The 14,647-nt window shown below is 37.1% G+C and overlaps 1 protein-coding gene across 1 annotated transcript in view; it reads right to left on the reverse strand.

The window, feature by feature from the left end:
- Positions 1-14,647, reverse strand: part of PARD3 (par-3 family cell polarity regulator) — a gene marked incomplete at both ends in the record, with an annotated part of 424,269 nt that overhangs the window by 210,198 nt on the left and 199,424 nt on the right. The window contains 2 exons of the mRNA XM_079538143.1: positions 2,240-2,323; positions 4,568-4,659. Coding sequence (XP_079394269.1) covers positions 2,240-2,323; positions 4,568-4,659 — 176 coding nt within the window. The remainder of the gene's footprint in view (positions 1-2,239; positions 2,324-4,567; positions 4,660-14,647) is intronic.

The raw sequence follows: 14,647 nt of genomic DNA on the forward strand, positions 1-14,647 counted from the left end.
GCTTGAGAAGATTTCAAAGATGCCTAAAAGTAGAAAAGGCAATCTAATGATAAGTTATGACATAATTATTATTAAGCTTCCAAAACCTGAGTGCTTTCTCTCTGATCACCTAATTTCTTCTGTAGTTTTGCACAGATTGAGAACTTTCTTTCCCTTTAAGTTCATTCCTCTCATTCTTTTCCTCTCTTTTCTTCTCTTTACCTAAATACTTATGTGTTCACTTTCTATTTTCTCCTTCTTTCTGCATTCATTTTCATGCCTCCTATTCTGCTTACCATCTCATGTGTACCATTGGAAAAATGTGCAAGCAGATTTTGTAAACAAAACTTTTATCTCAACAAATTTCAAGCCATAAGGTGATGAATATGTATACCCCTCCTCTCTTTTGACAAGGTGAACAAACTGTTACCTAAAGCATATGATCAAAAGACCAATAAAGGACAGATGGATTTGTAGAGGTAAAAATAGACAGATAATAAGCAAATGAAAGTACGATCATGTCTGCATAAATCAACAGTGCTTTTCTCAGAGAATAACCAAGAGAGTTTTATTTTTTGTTAAGGAAAAAAACCCTCATTTTGCTAGGGGACATAATCAGTAGCATCTAAACAGATACAGAAGAAGACCTTACAAATTTTGTCGACGATCGAAAGTCAATACAGAAGACAGATTTTACTCCAAATCCAAGCCTTCCACAAAAGAGCCATATATTTTCTCTAAATAAAGCAAGCACATACTTTTTAAATATTTGGGGTGCTTACTTTCTTTTTGGTGGGAGAAGGCCCCTGCTGACTGCATATGGGAAAGAGGAAAATCAGTATGGTTCTACACTTTTAAAATTTATCATTTTAATAACCACTGCTTATATAAGTAACATTTTCAAAATGCCATGGAAGGAACTGGAAGAAAAGAACTGAAAGTACAGGGTAACTGCAGTTGAACATCAAATAGATGAAAAACATGGTGGGCAAATGGAATAGGCTTTACGCTAAGCCACACAATCTATACGATATTTTTTTCTTGGACAACGCTTGAAGTCTTTATTGACTTTAGTTTTGTATACTTATGTTTTTATTGAGCAGATCCCTTGCTCAAATAATTTTTCTCAGTGTAGCAGTGCTTTGCAGCCAGGGAAGGGACAGCCGTGTGCTGGAGTGAGAAATAAGAGGGCAGAAGAGCATTGGTCTTCCTCCAAATCTACAATTACACAGAAAGCATGGGAAAAGTGCTCTGTAAACAGTGAGGTCCTCTCCATCTCTGGCTAATCCCCCACTCTCTGAAGCCATGGACAAGCATCTCTTCCCACCGGCTTTTTCAGCTCAGAGTAAACACAGCTCTCTAGAGCAGCAGATACCCCTGCCCCAAATGATGGAGGAAGAAGGATACAGCTGCTGGGAGAAAGAAACAGTCAAGGTAGGTCAGAGCACTGCTGATGCTGCAACAAAATAAAATTCGCTTCCATCAGTGACAAATATTTTTTTTCAACACACATAAAAGCTTTGAATCCACCGCTAATTACTATGACAGTAAAGCTATTTTTCTCAGACTATGCTAGTGTTTTGATTAAAGACCTAAACGCTAAATCTCTACCAAAGTAAGCATTAGAGGTGCATACGGTTTAGTGTTATAATCCCCTCAATGATTTTTTTTAAAGTAGACTATTTTCTTTGCACTTTTTAGAAAACCATTCCAGCTTTAGTAATTTCAGCTTCTGAGTCAATCAAAACATGTTAATCTTCTCCAAAACCATAATGTTTCAACTTTTTTTGCTGTGTATTTTTAACTCCAACAGATGGGACAATACCAAATATCAAAAGAATAATGATTGTTTTTTCTTCCTCTCTTATCAAGTGCAGATGCAGGAAGCCTCTGGTTTAGACTGCTGATATTTCAGAACATGTGGCTAAAAACAGTCAGTGGGGAAATGCTGCCTAAATATCCACCTGAACTAAAGGGGCAGATTATAATTTATAAGAGCCAGAAGGGAAACATCCTAATACCTCACTTTTCCATGGGATCACATTACAACCCTGCAATTCTAACTTATTTTAAGCAGAACATTTACATTACAGGATACAGTCGGAAAACTTGCATTTCTTCCTTTCTTAATCAGTGAGGCTTCCTTTTAAGAAACATTCAACATTCCACATAAACTAAATGCACACAATACAAGAATTAACATAACGAAGATAAAACATGGCAAGTTATGATTCAATTAAAATCCTACACGATACATTACCTTCCACCTCGGGCACTGAAAGGCACTACATGGATTCCCAAAGGCCCACCGTCGTTGGAGACTTCTACGAGCTTTACCATATCACTGTGAGACAACGATGAATGAGGGAATGTGAACATGTACCGTGAACGAACCAAAAAACCCCACACAAACAAGCACAGAAAAACAAGAACATTCCAAAAATTACATCATGGTGATGAAAGCATCATTGAATGCTACATACCTGAATAGTAATCTGATGGCATGAAAGGAAATCAATCATTAAAAATAGTTTGATTAATAAAATAAGTGAAAATCAAAGCAACTGATACTTAGTTTGCTGTATCAAAATAAGCATAATCATCATATGGATATTCTATTTCTCCCTTATTATAAATATAAATAAATATTTTGAAACACGTACACAGCTGGAAAGGTGGAGCATAGCCCATAAACCCTGAAGAGGTCTACATACCAAGATGAGAAAATAATGCACGAAGACCAAGCCTCTCTGTAATTTGGAAGTGACAGATCTGATCAAAAGACACAATCTCAATTCGTGACTTATTCCTCTCTCTAGCATTACACACTTTTTCCATGTCTCCTGGCACTGTATGTATATATGTATACAATGCATACACACATCTTTGAGAAGCTTGTTTCTCTTAAATATACAAATCAAATTTCATCTAGAAATGGAGCAAAGAGCAAGATCAATGCCATGTGATAGCACTAAAAGATTTTCTATTTCCTTCAACAGGCTCTTGATCATACATGGCACACCACAAAAACTTAATCTGGAATCTGCAAATAACCAGATCACACACTGTCAGGAAGTCAACAAAAATTCTGTAATCTAGTGTGATTTACATTTCTTCCACTTTTTTTTTTCTTCAAATTTTAAGGTAAGTTTTATGCTTGTTTTATGCCACATTTTGTGTCTGTTTTTAACCTATTTTTTAAATTATGCAATGGAAATTCTCTGTCTCTGTTATCACTGTTTAGACCTACAAAGCACTGAAAGTGTGGGAGAGCTGAGAGACAACAGCCAAAAAAAGTGTTATTCTTCAGCTCTGGACAAGCATTTTAGGATTGATGATATTACAGCACTTGGCAATGTTTCCTATCCCAGTTTATGTATCAGCTAATTTTGTTCTCTTCTCACTGTACAGTAAGGCTACATTTTTATTAACTTTCATGCAGAGAGACTCATAGGAATCAAGCAATGTCTCCTTCCCCTGAAGATATTCTAAAAGACATCTATTACTGCTGTTATACCTATGCCACCTATGATCAACTTTCTTTCTGACTTTCCTATTATAGTAAACATACAAACAAGCAAAACAAGCAAAACAAGCAAACAAAACAAAAAAACTAAAAAAAAAAACCCAAATTCATGTCATCCTGTGATCCTCCCGGAACTGTCATAAGTGGGAGAACAGCCTAAATAAAAATCCAGTTTTCATAGCCAGACTACATTATTTAACTTGTTCTACTGCTTAAGCAAGTACCTTCCATTTTTTCTAATATATTCATTTAAGGCCTATGCACTCATTTTTCTTCTACTGTTTTTTTTTTTTCCAAAATTACATTCCAAATTCAAATCTTCAACTCTGTAAAATGGAGAACGAAAAGAAATGACCCCTTCCTGAGAGATACTGTTTCAACTCTGCTTCTCACAGATTTTCTCATGTTTGCACCAAGTATTTCAAACAAACATACAAAGAAGTATGATATCAAAACAGAAAAGAAAGAGGCCACGTATGTTGCAAGGCCAATGAGTTAATTAAAAGCAACACCAAGAAGTATTAAATTTGACAGAAATTCCATAAATTCTATTTAGCAAGCACTTTTTGAAATTACAGGAGATTCTGTAAATGGAATGGAGTAAACTCAGCAGGTATTGTTTAATAGATGCCACCATTTGACTATGCAACTTCTGTGACCCCACACGCCTTCTCAAGCAGACTGTGAACAGTTCACAGGTAATAAGATTTTCCCCCTTGAAATTCCTGTCTGTTAATTTATTTGTACTACCACTGACCCAATTCCTTCCACCAAGTTTTCAGAGTTCCATCAAATAAGCATCTTCTTTGAGGCAGAAAATCAGCACTTAGCATCAGCACTTAGAAACATTAAGTGTCCAATGTTTATCCTTGACACGAGATTTTTTAAGTTTCTTAAAAACTGCCTTAAAAGGGTGTGTGAAATAAATTGTTTAAAAACAAACCTACACATGACCTAAAAAAGGCTGCCCCATTTTCTTAAGAGCAGGTCCTGAGGTTTTTGCAAGTCTATGTTCAGTCTCAAAACTCATCATTAAAACAATGTGTTCTGCCAGTAACTTACTCCAGGGAAAAATTGGTATTGCTCTCCAAGCCAGTGTCTGCATGTCCAACAGGCTCAACTCTGCTGTTGTCCTCCTCTGTTCGATCTTCATCCTAGGTATTAAATAGGATAAAATCTCATTAATCTACGTTTAACAGTTTTGTTTATTGTAATAATGATGGTGTCCCATTTTCAAATTATGGCTGTTACCAAAGTTGAAGTGGAAATATGTGCTTCCACAACTGAAAAAAAAAACCTTTTTATTTGCTGCCTGAAATTTTTGTAAATCATTTTCATCACTGCATGCTTTTTTCTAATAATAGTTAGTTTTATATCTTAACTTTGCTGTATGTATAGAAGCTACAGAAGCTATCACAGGCAGTATCTGTTTGGAAGGCACATGAGCTGGGACAGAAAGACAGCTGCCAGCCAGCAGTGTGGGTGCAAACTCCCACAGAGCTCTTTCTGCACTGGTTACTAGGAATTCAGCTATGCATGAGGCAGCTCACCAAGGTGCTCACAATAGACAAAATTGTGGCTCCTGTAGTTTGACAAACTACCAATACATCTTTAAACATTTTTTTATCACAGGACTTTATTCACAGCATGCCACGAATGGCTGACATCAGGGAGTTACACAAGGCTCTAATGATAACAATTGATTTTGTTTTTAATTTGACTTTCCAAAAAGTATATGCATTATTTACCAAACATAATTTTAATGTCAAGGTTGGGAATGGTGCACTTTCTAGGGTAATTCAAGGACCACCAGTAATGATGATCTACAACCCTTCTTACACCTAAGTTCCTTGTTAGAAACTTACGGTTTTAATTACTTCTGTGACCAAACCAAACATAATTCATGTGAACATTAGATTCTAGAGTCAGAGCAGAAAAATAATACATGATAGGTTATGAGTTCAGCAAACAGAGTCAGAAAATATATTAAATTATTGAAGAGATATTAAAGAAAGGCAGAGACACTTGGTAATGTCCAACTGACATTTCCACTGAGAGCCTGGAAAAGCAGGAGGCTGGATGCATCAGGCTTCCATGAGTTGTAGCTACGCCTGTGTGCATCCCGGAGAGCAGCGCACTGCGTGAAGCTGAGCTACTTGAAGACTGATGATCCTGTGTTGTGAGAGGCTTTAATGTGCACTTCTTTGTCATCCATCTCTGCTAAGTACTAGGCAAATAATACATTTCAAAGGTTAACCAGCATCTTGAACCTACCTAGAACCGCATTATGAACGCAAACAACAACTCAAAATAAAATATATTCCATACAGTAAAAGTTGCTTATAAACCCACTGTAAATGATAACCTGTACATTAAGAAACATGTCAATTATGCTTACATTCTGTTCAGTAGCTTCAGGTGAAGCTCTGTATGTACAACCAAGTACAAGGACCAAAGACTAAAAATAAATAAATATTCATATATCCATTTCAATTATAAGGTTAAATGCAGCTTGCAAAAAATATATAGCAAGGAAATCAGAACACTGCAGTCGTTTCCCCTTAAAAAGAGGTGTTACACTCTGTTTCATAGATCCTTATCATGGGTTTCTCATTTCAAAGTGAGGGACACAGGTAATTACAGAGACCTACTTAAGTATTTATATTGCACTGGAACTATAATCTGTAAGTTTAAAGTCAGAGTTACTGAAAAAATGCAATTCTGAATTGCAGATGTACTAAGAGGTCATCCCAAATGCTATTTTGTTACTGCAGCATTTGGGACAATTTTCCATGCTGGCTTTCAAGCAAACACACAAAAAGGACACATTAAGAAAAGACTGAAATAGCCTCCTACCTATTAGTAGATATACCTCCACTAACAACAACAAAAAGTCTGTCTTTATGTTGCATTATTTTGGCAAACACGTCTATGTGCTTACAAGAGAAGCATCATTCATCTAGCTCTCCTTGGATCCTATGCATTTACAACCTTCAGTCCCCTCTATGTGCCTGTAAACAAACTTCCCCTTGCCCTATACAGTTTTCAGGGTCCTTATTTGGACTTCCCCTTGGCAGACTGACTGTAGAAGTCCTCCTGGATTATGCTCCCTGTGCACAACAGTAGCTAAATTCTTGTGGAAATCTTTCTTCCTAGCTTTCTGTCCTTGCTCTCACTCCCAGAAGCTCCCCATGTCAGCTCACACCCAAGCCTCTCCACTTGCTGCATGTCCCATTTTCCTTCCACCAGTCCCACCTTGTACAGCAGAGGTTCCTTCTGCCACCTCCTGCCCAACCTCAGGTGCAGCCACAGCCAGCTCACCTGCACACTGCCCAAACCTAACTTTCAACTTAGGACGTGACACATCCAAAACTGCTAACCAAAAGCTAAGTTAAACATACTCTATCTGGCAAAACCAGATTTAGCTTTGTGTCTTTCTTATTGATAAATATAAACACAGTCAGTTTTGGACCAGACTCGCTGTCATTTATCCAAGCAATTACAAAAAAGCAGCTCCCACACGCCTGCGTCTGGCTCTTCCCGGACAGCAGGCAGATCTGTATCAACAGTGTTTCTGTGCCCGTAAATAGGTGCTTAGAGGAAGAATCACAACCCTAACTACAGCACTTCCATAATCAACAGATGTACAATATATCTTTTTAAAAATCTTTACTATTACAGTAATCAAGCACTCTTTTTTGCTGAAAATAACACAGATTTTGATTTATGCTGAAGTGAATGGAGAGAAAAATTGGACACCTACAGAGAGATTTGACTTAAAATTTTGATTTACTATGGAAAGTAACTAGCTGTGAAAATCTCTGCATCTAGCAATTATTTCTTTATTTGGAAAGTAGTTTTCTTCTGAAAGGCAAATTCCACCTGTACACACTGCTGGGAGGAAAGCCAAGAAGAGCACACTTAGAAGAGCAAGACAGCTTCTGAGAGCCTACATGGATAATACTGAGATCTAACTTCCAGAAATAACTGATTTGATCAAACTCCAAACTCATAAGGTTTCTTTGGTCTCTATAAATCACCAATAGGCGTTATACTAAAAGACAAAGATTCTCACGGATGTAACATACACTACAGACTTCCAAATTGAACAGAAGTAGTTAGTAGTCATATCATTTTTACAGCATGGAGGAAAATTTAAAGAACTTCTCCCAGTGTACTTAAACAAACCCAGTGTGTCCAGTACAAACCTCAACCGATTCCCTTTTTCTGCTAACCAGGGTCCCTCACACAGATCTTCTCCCCAGAGTGTCACTGGGCCACCAGCCGCAGCTGTAGCTCCCCATAAAGCACATAAGCCACCTGTCACGTATTTAGATGACTAAATCAGATGTTACACAATACAACGGCCGCCTTGAAAAAATGACATAAAAAAAGAAAACAGGTCTTAACATTTGTTTTAGGTACATTAAGAGAACTGGAGGCTCAAAAAATTGTTCCTGCTTTTAAATGGATCTGTTTAAAACTCCTGTGTCTTAGAACAGCTAACTTTGTGAACAGGTACACAGCAGCATTAGTGATCTACAAGCTGTAATAAAATCAACTACTCAAACGCTGAGGAAAAAAAATATTCACAACTCAACATGGATTATGAGTGTTAACAGTTCCACGTATTAAAAGGTGCATTTCGCTGTTGACCTGCACAGCTTTCAAGAAATCACAGAATGCACAGGAAAAGCTGCCTTTTTAAATATTTTTGAAGATTTCTCAATCACTCCTTATGATTGCAAAATCCTCACAGCCATTTTTGCCATTGAACCTTGCTCAGTATAGATGCACTCAGATCATTTGATTACATTTTCTTGGATAATTTCTCCTTCAGGATCTTCATCTCATTCACATAGGAAACAGCCATGACCACTGGCTGCAGATTGAAGACTGCCTTCTGCATAACTTCCAAAGTTTGAAACCAGCCTTACCTTCCTATTCTTACAGGACAGTTTATCTTTCATTAGCAAAATATCAGCTCCTACACCTGATTAAACCACAGTCGCTACTAAGTCTCTGCTTTGTTTTCAAACATGAACTTTTCCACACATTTGTGCTTGCTCCACACATTTCTGATGAGCTCTACAAAAACATAAGCAGAACTATTTCATTTTCCTTCTTCACATTCCTTCCTGAAGCTTTTCTTTCTACAATTACCTACAAAAAACTCAATAGCAGCTATGAAGGCTGAGCAAAGTGTGCTCTTTGCTCACATTCCTCCACGCTTCATTGGTGCATGCTTCATCTCCAGGTGCCTGGCCAGAGCAGTGATTGCCATCTACTTCAGCCAGGCACAATTGGAAATGGGTTCTGAGGCACACAGGGGTTATGCATGCTTCTCTCTTTGAATGCTGGAATCTCAAATTTGGTAACAGTACCTCCATTATATCAGTAATTGATAATAGGGAGAGAAGATGGTTTTTATTTTCCCCCAGTTCAGAGAGAAATAACAATTATTTTGTTACTGTTCAGAAAGTAATTTGATATTTTTAATGATAATGGTTATATGAAATAGAACAACTGGTTTTCAAATGATTTGGATGTTACTCCTTTTGGGAAAGCGTGGGCTCTGGGCAGCCTCTCTGGCCTGTTGTATCAAGGGCTTTAACATGTCCAGTAAAAAGAGAAAGTCTGGCAAATTTAGCTGTAAACTTCAATAAATCTGTTCCCATTGCACACAAAACATTATTTTTTTTTCCCATCCTCTGAAATTGTTAATGGCTCAAGGGATATAGCCTCATCTAGATAGCCTGACATGGGTACACAAGAGTTATATGAAGAAACAGTCTTTTAAAACACAATTAAACCCATTTTGTCTTTTTAGTAGTTCGCAGAGTAATTGCAGCAAAGTACGTTCGTGTGAGTTGGTTGTTCTCATTATACAACACTTTGAACATTTTTCCTAACTTTTGCAACAGAAAGAAGGGTCTGAAATGGCAAGGTATTGCCAGCGTTATGATAAACAGGCAGAGCTGCCAGCGTGAGCAGCATACAATGAATTCGTCTGACATGCACACCTCTACAAAGAGAAGCCTTTCACTATATTGCCTCTGTGTTGGAGTAATCAAGCTTGTTTCCTTTCCAGTATTTACATTTTAAGTCTTAGTGCAGAGAACTGAAGTACTATGGATAATGAACAGAAAGGAACAGCATATAACTTTCAACAGATACTTCAGATTCTAAAGTAGAGAAGAACACATTATCAATAAAGAGAAGCTCCTGAAAGACTGCTCACCAGTATTTTTTCCCAGCTGGGATACAACAAAAACAAGGCTTATGTTATTAAAATATGCCCTTCCCTTCATGTTTCCCCTTTTATTCTCTTGCTCTTCTTTGTAATGATTATGAAAGAAGAGACCACATTTGCTATTAGTCTCCTGGCTGCCGCGTTTTATAAATGTTTGTTTGGTCCTTGCAACATAACACAGGTTCTCTCTGTATGATCAGGCTTGATAGGCAACAGCTCCTAAGGGACCTATTTCCTGAGTCTTAACTAGCACAAATATACCAGTATCAGGCTTTTGGGCTAATGTTCTCACTTCTTGATTAACTGGCCAAATCTCAAGAGAAGGGCAATTTTCAGTTGAATCTGAAGAACAGATACGAAGATCACATGGAGAAAAAACAAATGTTATTGAATAAAAAACTATGATTTCTCCCTCTTGCTCACAAACATATACCAGCACAAATAATTAGATAAGAGCTTTATGTAATCCACATAGGTTCTATACTAGGTGCACTGCTATTATCAGCAATTAAATCATCATCCATTTAAAGAAACAAGCAAACAAAAAACAACAGAAACAGCTGATTTTTTTTATTTCTTTTTTGTGGGGCTATTATTCTGCTGCTCAGTTACTCCTAGGTTGGTCACGTACTTGTGCAGCAGAGTCACCCCACAATTGGAAATGGCAATATTCATATAGTTTCTATATGCTTCACTAATCCAAAATGAAATTTGCCTTGCTCAGTCAAATCAATGAACAGATATCATACAGGCATAAAGGAGCACAGAATGGAAGGGATTTCCTTGGTCTCCTGATAAATATCAAATTCATCCCCTGCTATCACAGGCAATCATCTCTTATTTCCCATTTAATAAGCGGATCAAGCTGAGCCTTAAAACTGGCTGGCTTCATAAAGGCACCATTTCTATTGTGAACTGCCTTGGAAGGGAATGTTTTTACAGATTTAAATAATGTATTTTACTTATTTTTGTCCTCAAAACAAACAAACAAAAACAAACAAACAAACAAACAAACAAAAAACACCCACCACCAAAACACCAGATTTCCTGTGGGGGGAAAAAAAAAAAAAATTTGTTTGATAGAACCTTCCTTTGACAAACCTATACAATACTTCATTCAGTTTTGACTATCTACCATTTCCTTTCATACTTAATGACTTGTCTTAAAGCATACACTTAAAGCCTTGCAATAACTAACAAAAACTGGACAAACCCTGCAGTATCTCAATTATTTTGTAATATGTATTAGTTTAGAGGTTTACTGGAGTCCATGGTCCTCTGGGGCTCAGCAATCTGTGCAGTGTCACTGAATCACATTCATCTATTCTGTAACAATTACACAGCACGCATCTCTATCACACAGCTAGCAACGCTAACTACAGGAGCACAACATAAATGATGCTTGGTCATTTAAAGCAGCTTTCACTAAAAAGGCTTTTTAGTAGATTACACTGCAGTTGTCTGTTAATTCTTTTTACAGGAGGCACTACAGAAGTATGAGAGCTCTCAAAGTGTTGTAGTGGGTTAGACAAAAGCTCTTCCCATCAAAGGATTTAACTTGAGACATATTGCTGGTTCTGCTTCTTCACAGTACTGAAAATCTTGGACAAAGCGTGTGTTATGGAGGTTTGTCCTTACTGTTGCTCTTAATTAAAATTTTTAAATATCATTTTGAAAGGAACTGAAAATTTGCAGTAAAAATTTTACTATGATGAAGCATTTCAAAAATCCTCCCATGCTCCTCGATAAAAAGATTATGAACAGAATGAAAAGATTATGAACAGAAAGGAGCACCAGCCTACAAACAGACACATCCTCCCCACCTCCAGTTGTGCGGCACACAGTCCAGGTTTCCCTCCAACCCTCATCCTATCTGCTGCTGCTGCTCCTCCTCTAATGGAAGGAGTTTTAACGTGACCTTACAGTGGTAGCTTGCCAACAAACAGTAAGAAAGAAAAAAAACAGTAAGAAAGCATTAAAACTGTTGTTGTTGTTGTTACTGATGAAACATGTTTGTGTGAATTAATGTCACCCAACGGTCAGTGCCTCCTAGCAGAGAAAAAACAAGGCAAAATAAAAGGTTTTGCGAATACATGAGTAACTCAGCAAAGCTGTACAGGGGAAAGGGAAGAAAATGGAATCTGACAGGGAGTGAAAAACAGTGATGTCTAAAGCATTGCTACTTCTCAATGATAAACCATAAGAGAGAGATTGAGGTTAGATGTTAGGAGGAAATTCTTTACTCAGAGGGTGGTGAGGCCCTGGCATTGCTGCCCAGAGAAGCTATGGGTGTCCCATCCCTGCAGGTGTTCACAGACAGGTTGAATGTGGCCCTGGGCAGCGTGGTCTTGTGATAGGTCCCTGCCCATGGCAAGAGGGAACCAGATGGTCTTTAAGGTCCCTTTCAACCCAAACCATTCCAACATTGCTCAGTGTGCAATGTAATCATAATTCATAGCCTCTATTCACTGTTTGGGTGAAAACTACATCAGTATTCCCCTCGCCAAGCAGCATCTCACTCCACAACATTTCATGTCTCTGAGATAGCTGACAGTGCAAAGTGCTTGGCAGAGCAAGGAGTTGTACAGTAATCTGATAGCAATTAAAAAGAAAAAGGTAGCAATTATCAAGTGGGTATGGAAGATATGTAGCTCTTCCCACCAAATCTTATTTAAGGGACTTTTCTAGAAAGACTAGTGTTACTGTAGTACACATTGAGCTATTTTGGAATAGCTTTTCTCCCACAAATAATATGTACTGGCATAATTGTCAAAGCATTAGAAAATATTTTATATAATATTTTAAAATATATTATATTTAGAAAATATAATATAATACAAGAATTTTTGAAATTTCTGTTCACTTACAGATGAGTAACATGTACCCAAATTTAACCCAATAACAGTTCGGATAAGATTTTGCATAAGACATTTCTAAAATCAATTGTATTAAAATAGATCTTAAATGTCTCCCAGTAGCTTAGGATGTTGGGCCACAAAATGCCTGTTCCTGCTGGGAGATACCAGATGAGCTTCGCCTTTTCTTTTTCTGATCACCAGGTAACAATTGTAGTCCATATCCTGTATATATTTTTTTTCATTTTCTCATATGCAAATCATCTGAAGGACTAAAATTCTTGGAGACTATTCACTTATAGAGACGCCAATGAAGAGACAGGTTGAAATAGGGAGCACAGGTTGAGGATGACCCGGCAGCCCATTTTAGTGCCAATAGTGCCGCCTATTGGCGAGCCCACTATAATGAGGTTTTGAAAAGCACTGTGATGACAGGAAGTTCAAACCGAAAGGTTACACGTAAACAGAAAGTAATATTCCTATGGTAAATGTTTGGAATATGTTAAGCACGGAAAGCCACGCTTTCAATATTAACTAAATTTAACTAAATTTCAATATTAACTAAAGCATCTAAAATGCTGTCTGAAGATTTCATCAATAACGAATCATAGATGTTTCTCTGTATTACAAAGAAAAGTATTCATCGTATAGATCCATGTATGGTTTTATCACATTACCTCAGATTGACTGCTGCCCCAAAAATAAAGTGGTTTCATTCTGTGGATCTGTTGCAGTTTTTTATCTGCTTTCTGTTTTTTTCTCAGAATTCAAAAGTTTCACAAAGTCTCTGTTCTTTGTTTGTTTTAAATAAGGCTTATCTGCAGACTATTTCCACTTTCAAACCTCTGAAATTTTATACTCTTTTTATATGATTCATAGTCTGACATAGAGACCACCAAGATCTGTCAGTGTAAAACAAATATTAGGGTTCATATTAAATACAGAATCAAAGTCATACTTTGATGTCTAAGTCATGGGAAATATTTTTAATGGAAATGGTTATCACCATTATTTGAAACAAGGCTACAATTATAGGTCATTGTATAATTAAATTCCCCTGGAAAGTTTATCCCAAAGGCCAGGCTTGGTTTGTGTAGGCTCTTTTATCACTTACCTTGAATAACAGGGGGATTACCTCATGACATCCCCCGTGGTGAGCTAAGATTAATGTGGCATTTGTCATGTAAGAATCCCTCTTCCGAGTGGCACTGCATACCATTTGTTTCACCTTTCCTCATGTTAACTGTTACATACATACATACATATCCTCATACACCACCACCCCCACTGATTAACTCAAATAATACCTACATATACAGTAAAGAAATTGCCCTTCCCCTGCCAGAAGATGCTTTATTTGAATTATTTTGTGACAAGAGTGATTACTTTTGCAACAGAAAGTATAGTTTTCTTTAAAAACCTGAGTTCTTCCACCCCCACAATTCTAGGTAAAAGAGACCTAGGATTTTGTGAACAACAAACAACAGCTAGCATTCATTTCATATGGAAAGTTGGCATTTCTAGAAAGAAAAAAATATTATAATATACCTCTAACGTGGTGAGTTACTATGGCACCCAGAAAACAAATACACAGATTTGTTGGCTTCTAAATGTATATGTATATTTAGAATGCCACAACAGCAAGGACAGTACTACTCTCTTAAAGTAAGAATAAGGTACCCTGCATGGGTATGACTACAGCGTGTTTATTTTTTTCTGTTGAGTAGTCTGAAGTAGGTCAGGTTGGGCAAGTCCATTAGCCCTCCTATAAATAGAACCTCCCTGAGTTCACCTGCTTGTAACCAATGTTGAACAACAAAATTTAAAATAATTTTTCCTTTAATCTGATAAGACAGCTTTTCTGTATGTAGGTTTAAAAAAATATATAAAATATAAAAGGAAGTCATTAAGTTCTGCGTGATTTTTAATAGCCAAAGAAATGACAATGGATAGATGAAATTGGGACACACAATTTTTCCCCTGAAGAAAACCAAATGTACATGCCTCCACCTATAAGTTTAGAGATCTGAAAGA

This window comes from Tetrao urogallus (genome assembly GCF_951394365.1).
Source record: "Tetrao urogallus genome assembly, chromosome: 7".
NCBI lineage: Eukaryota > Metazoa > Chordata > Aves > Galliformes > Phasianidae > Tetrao > Tetrao urogallus.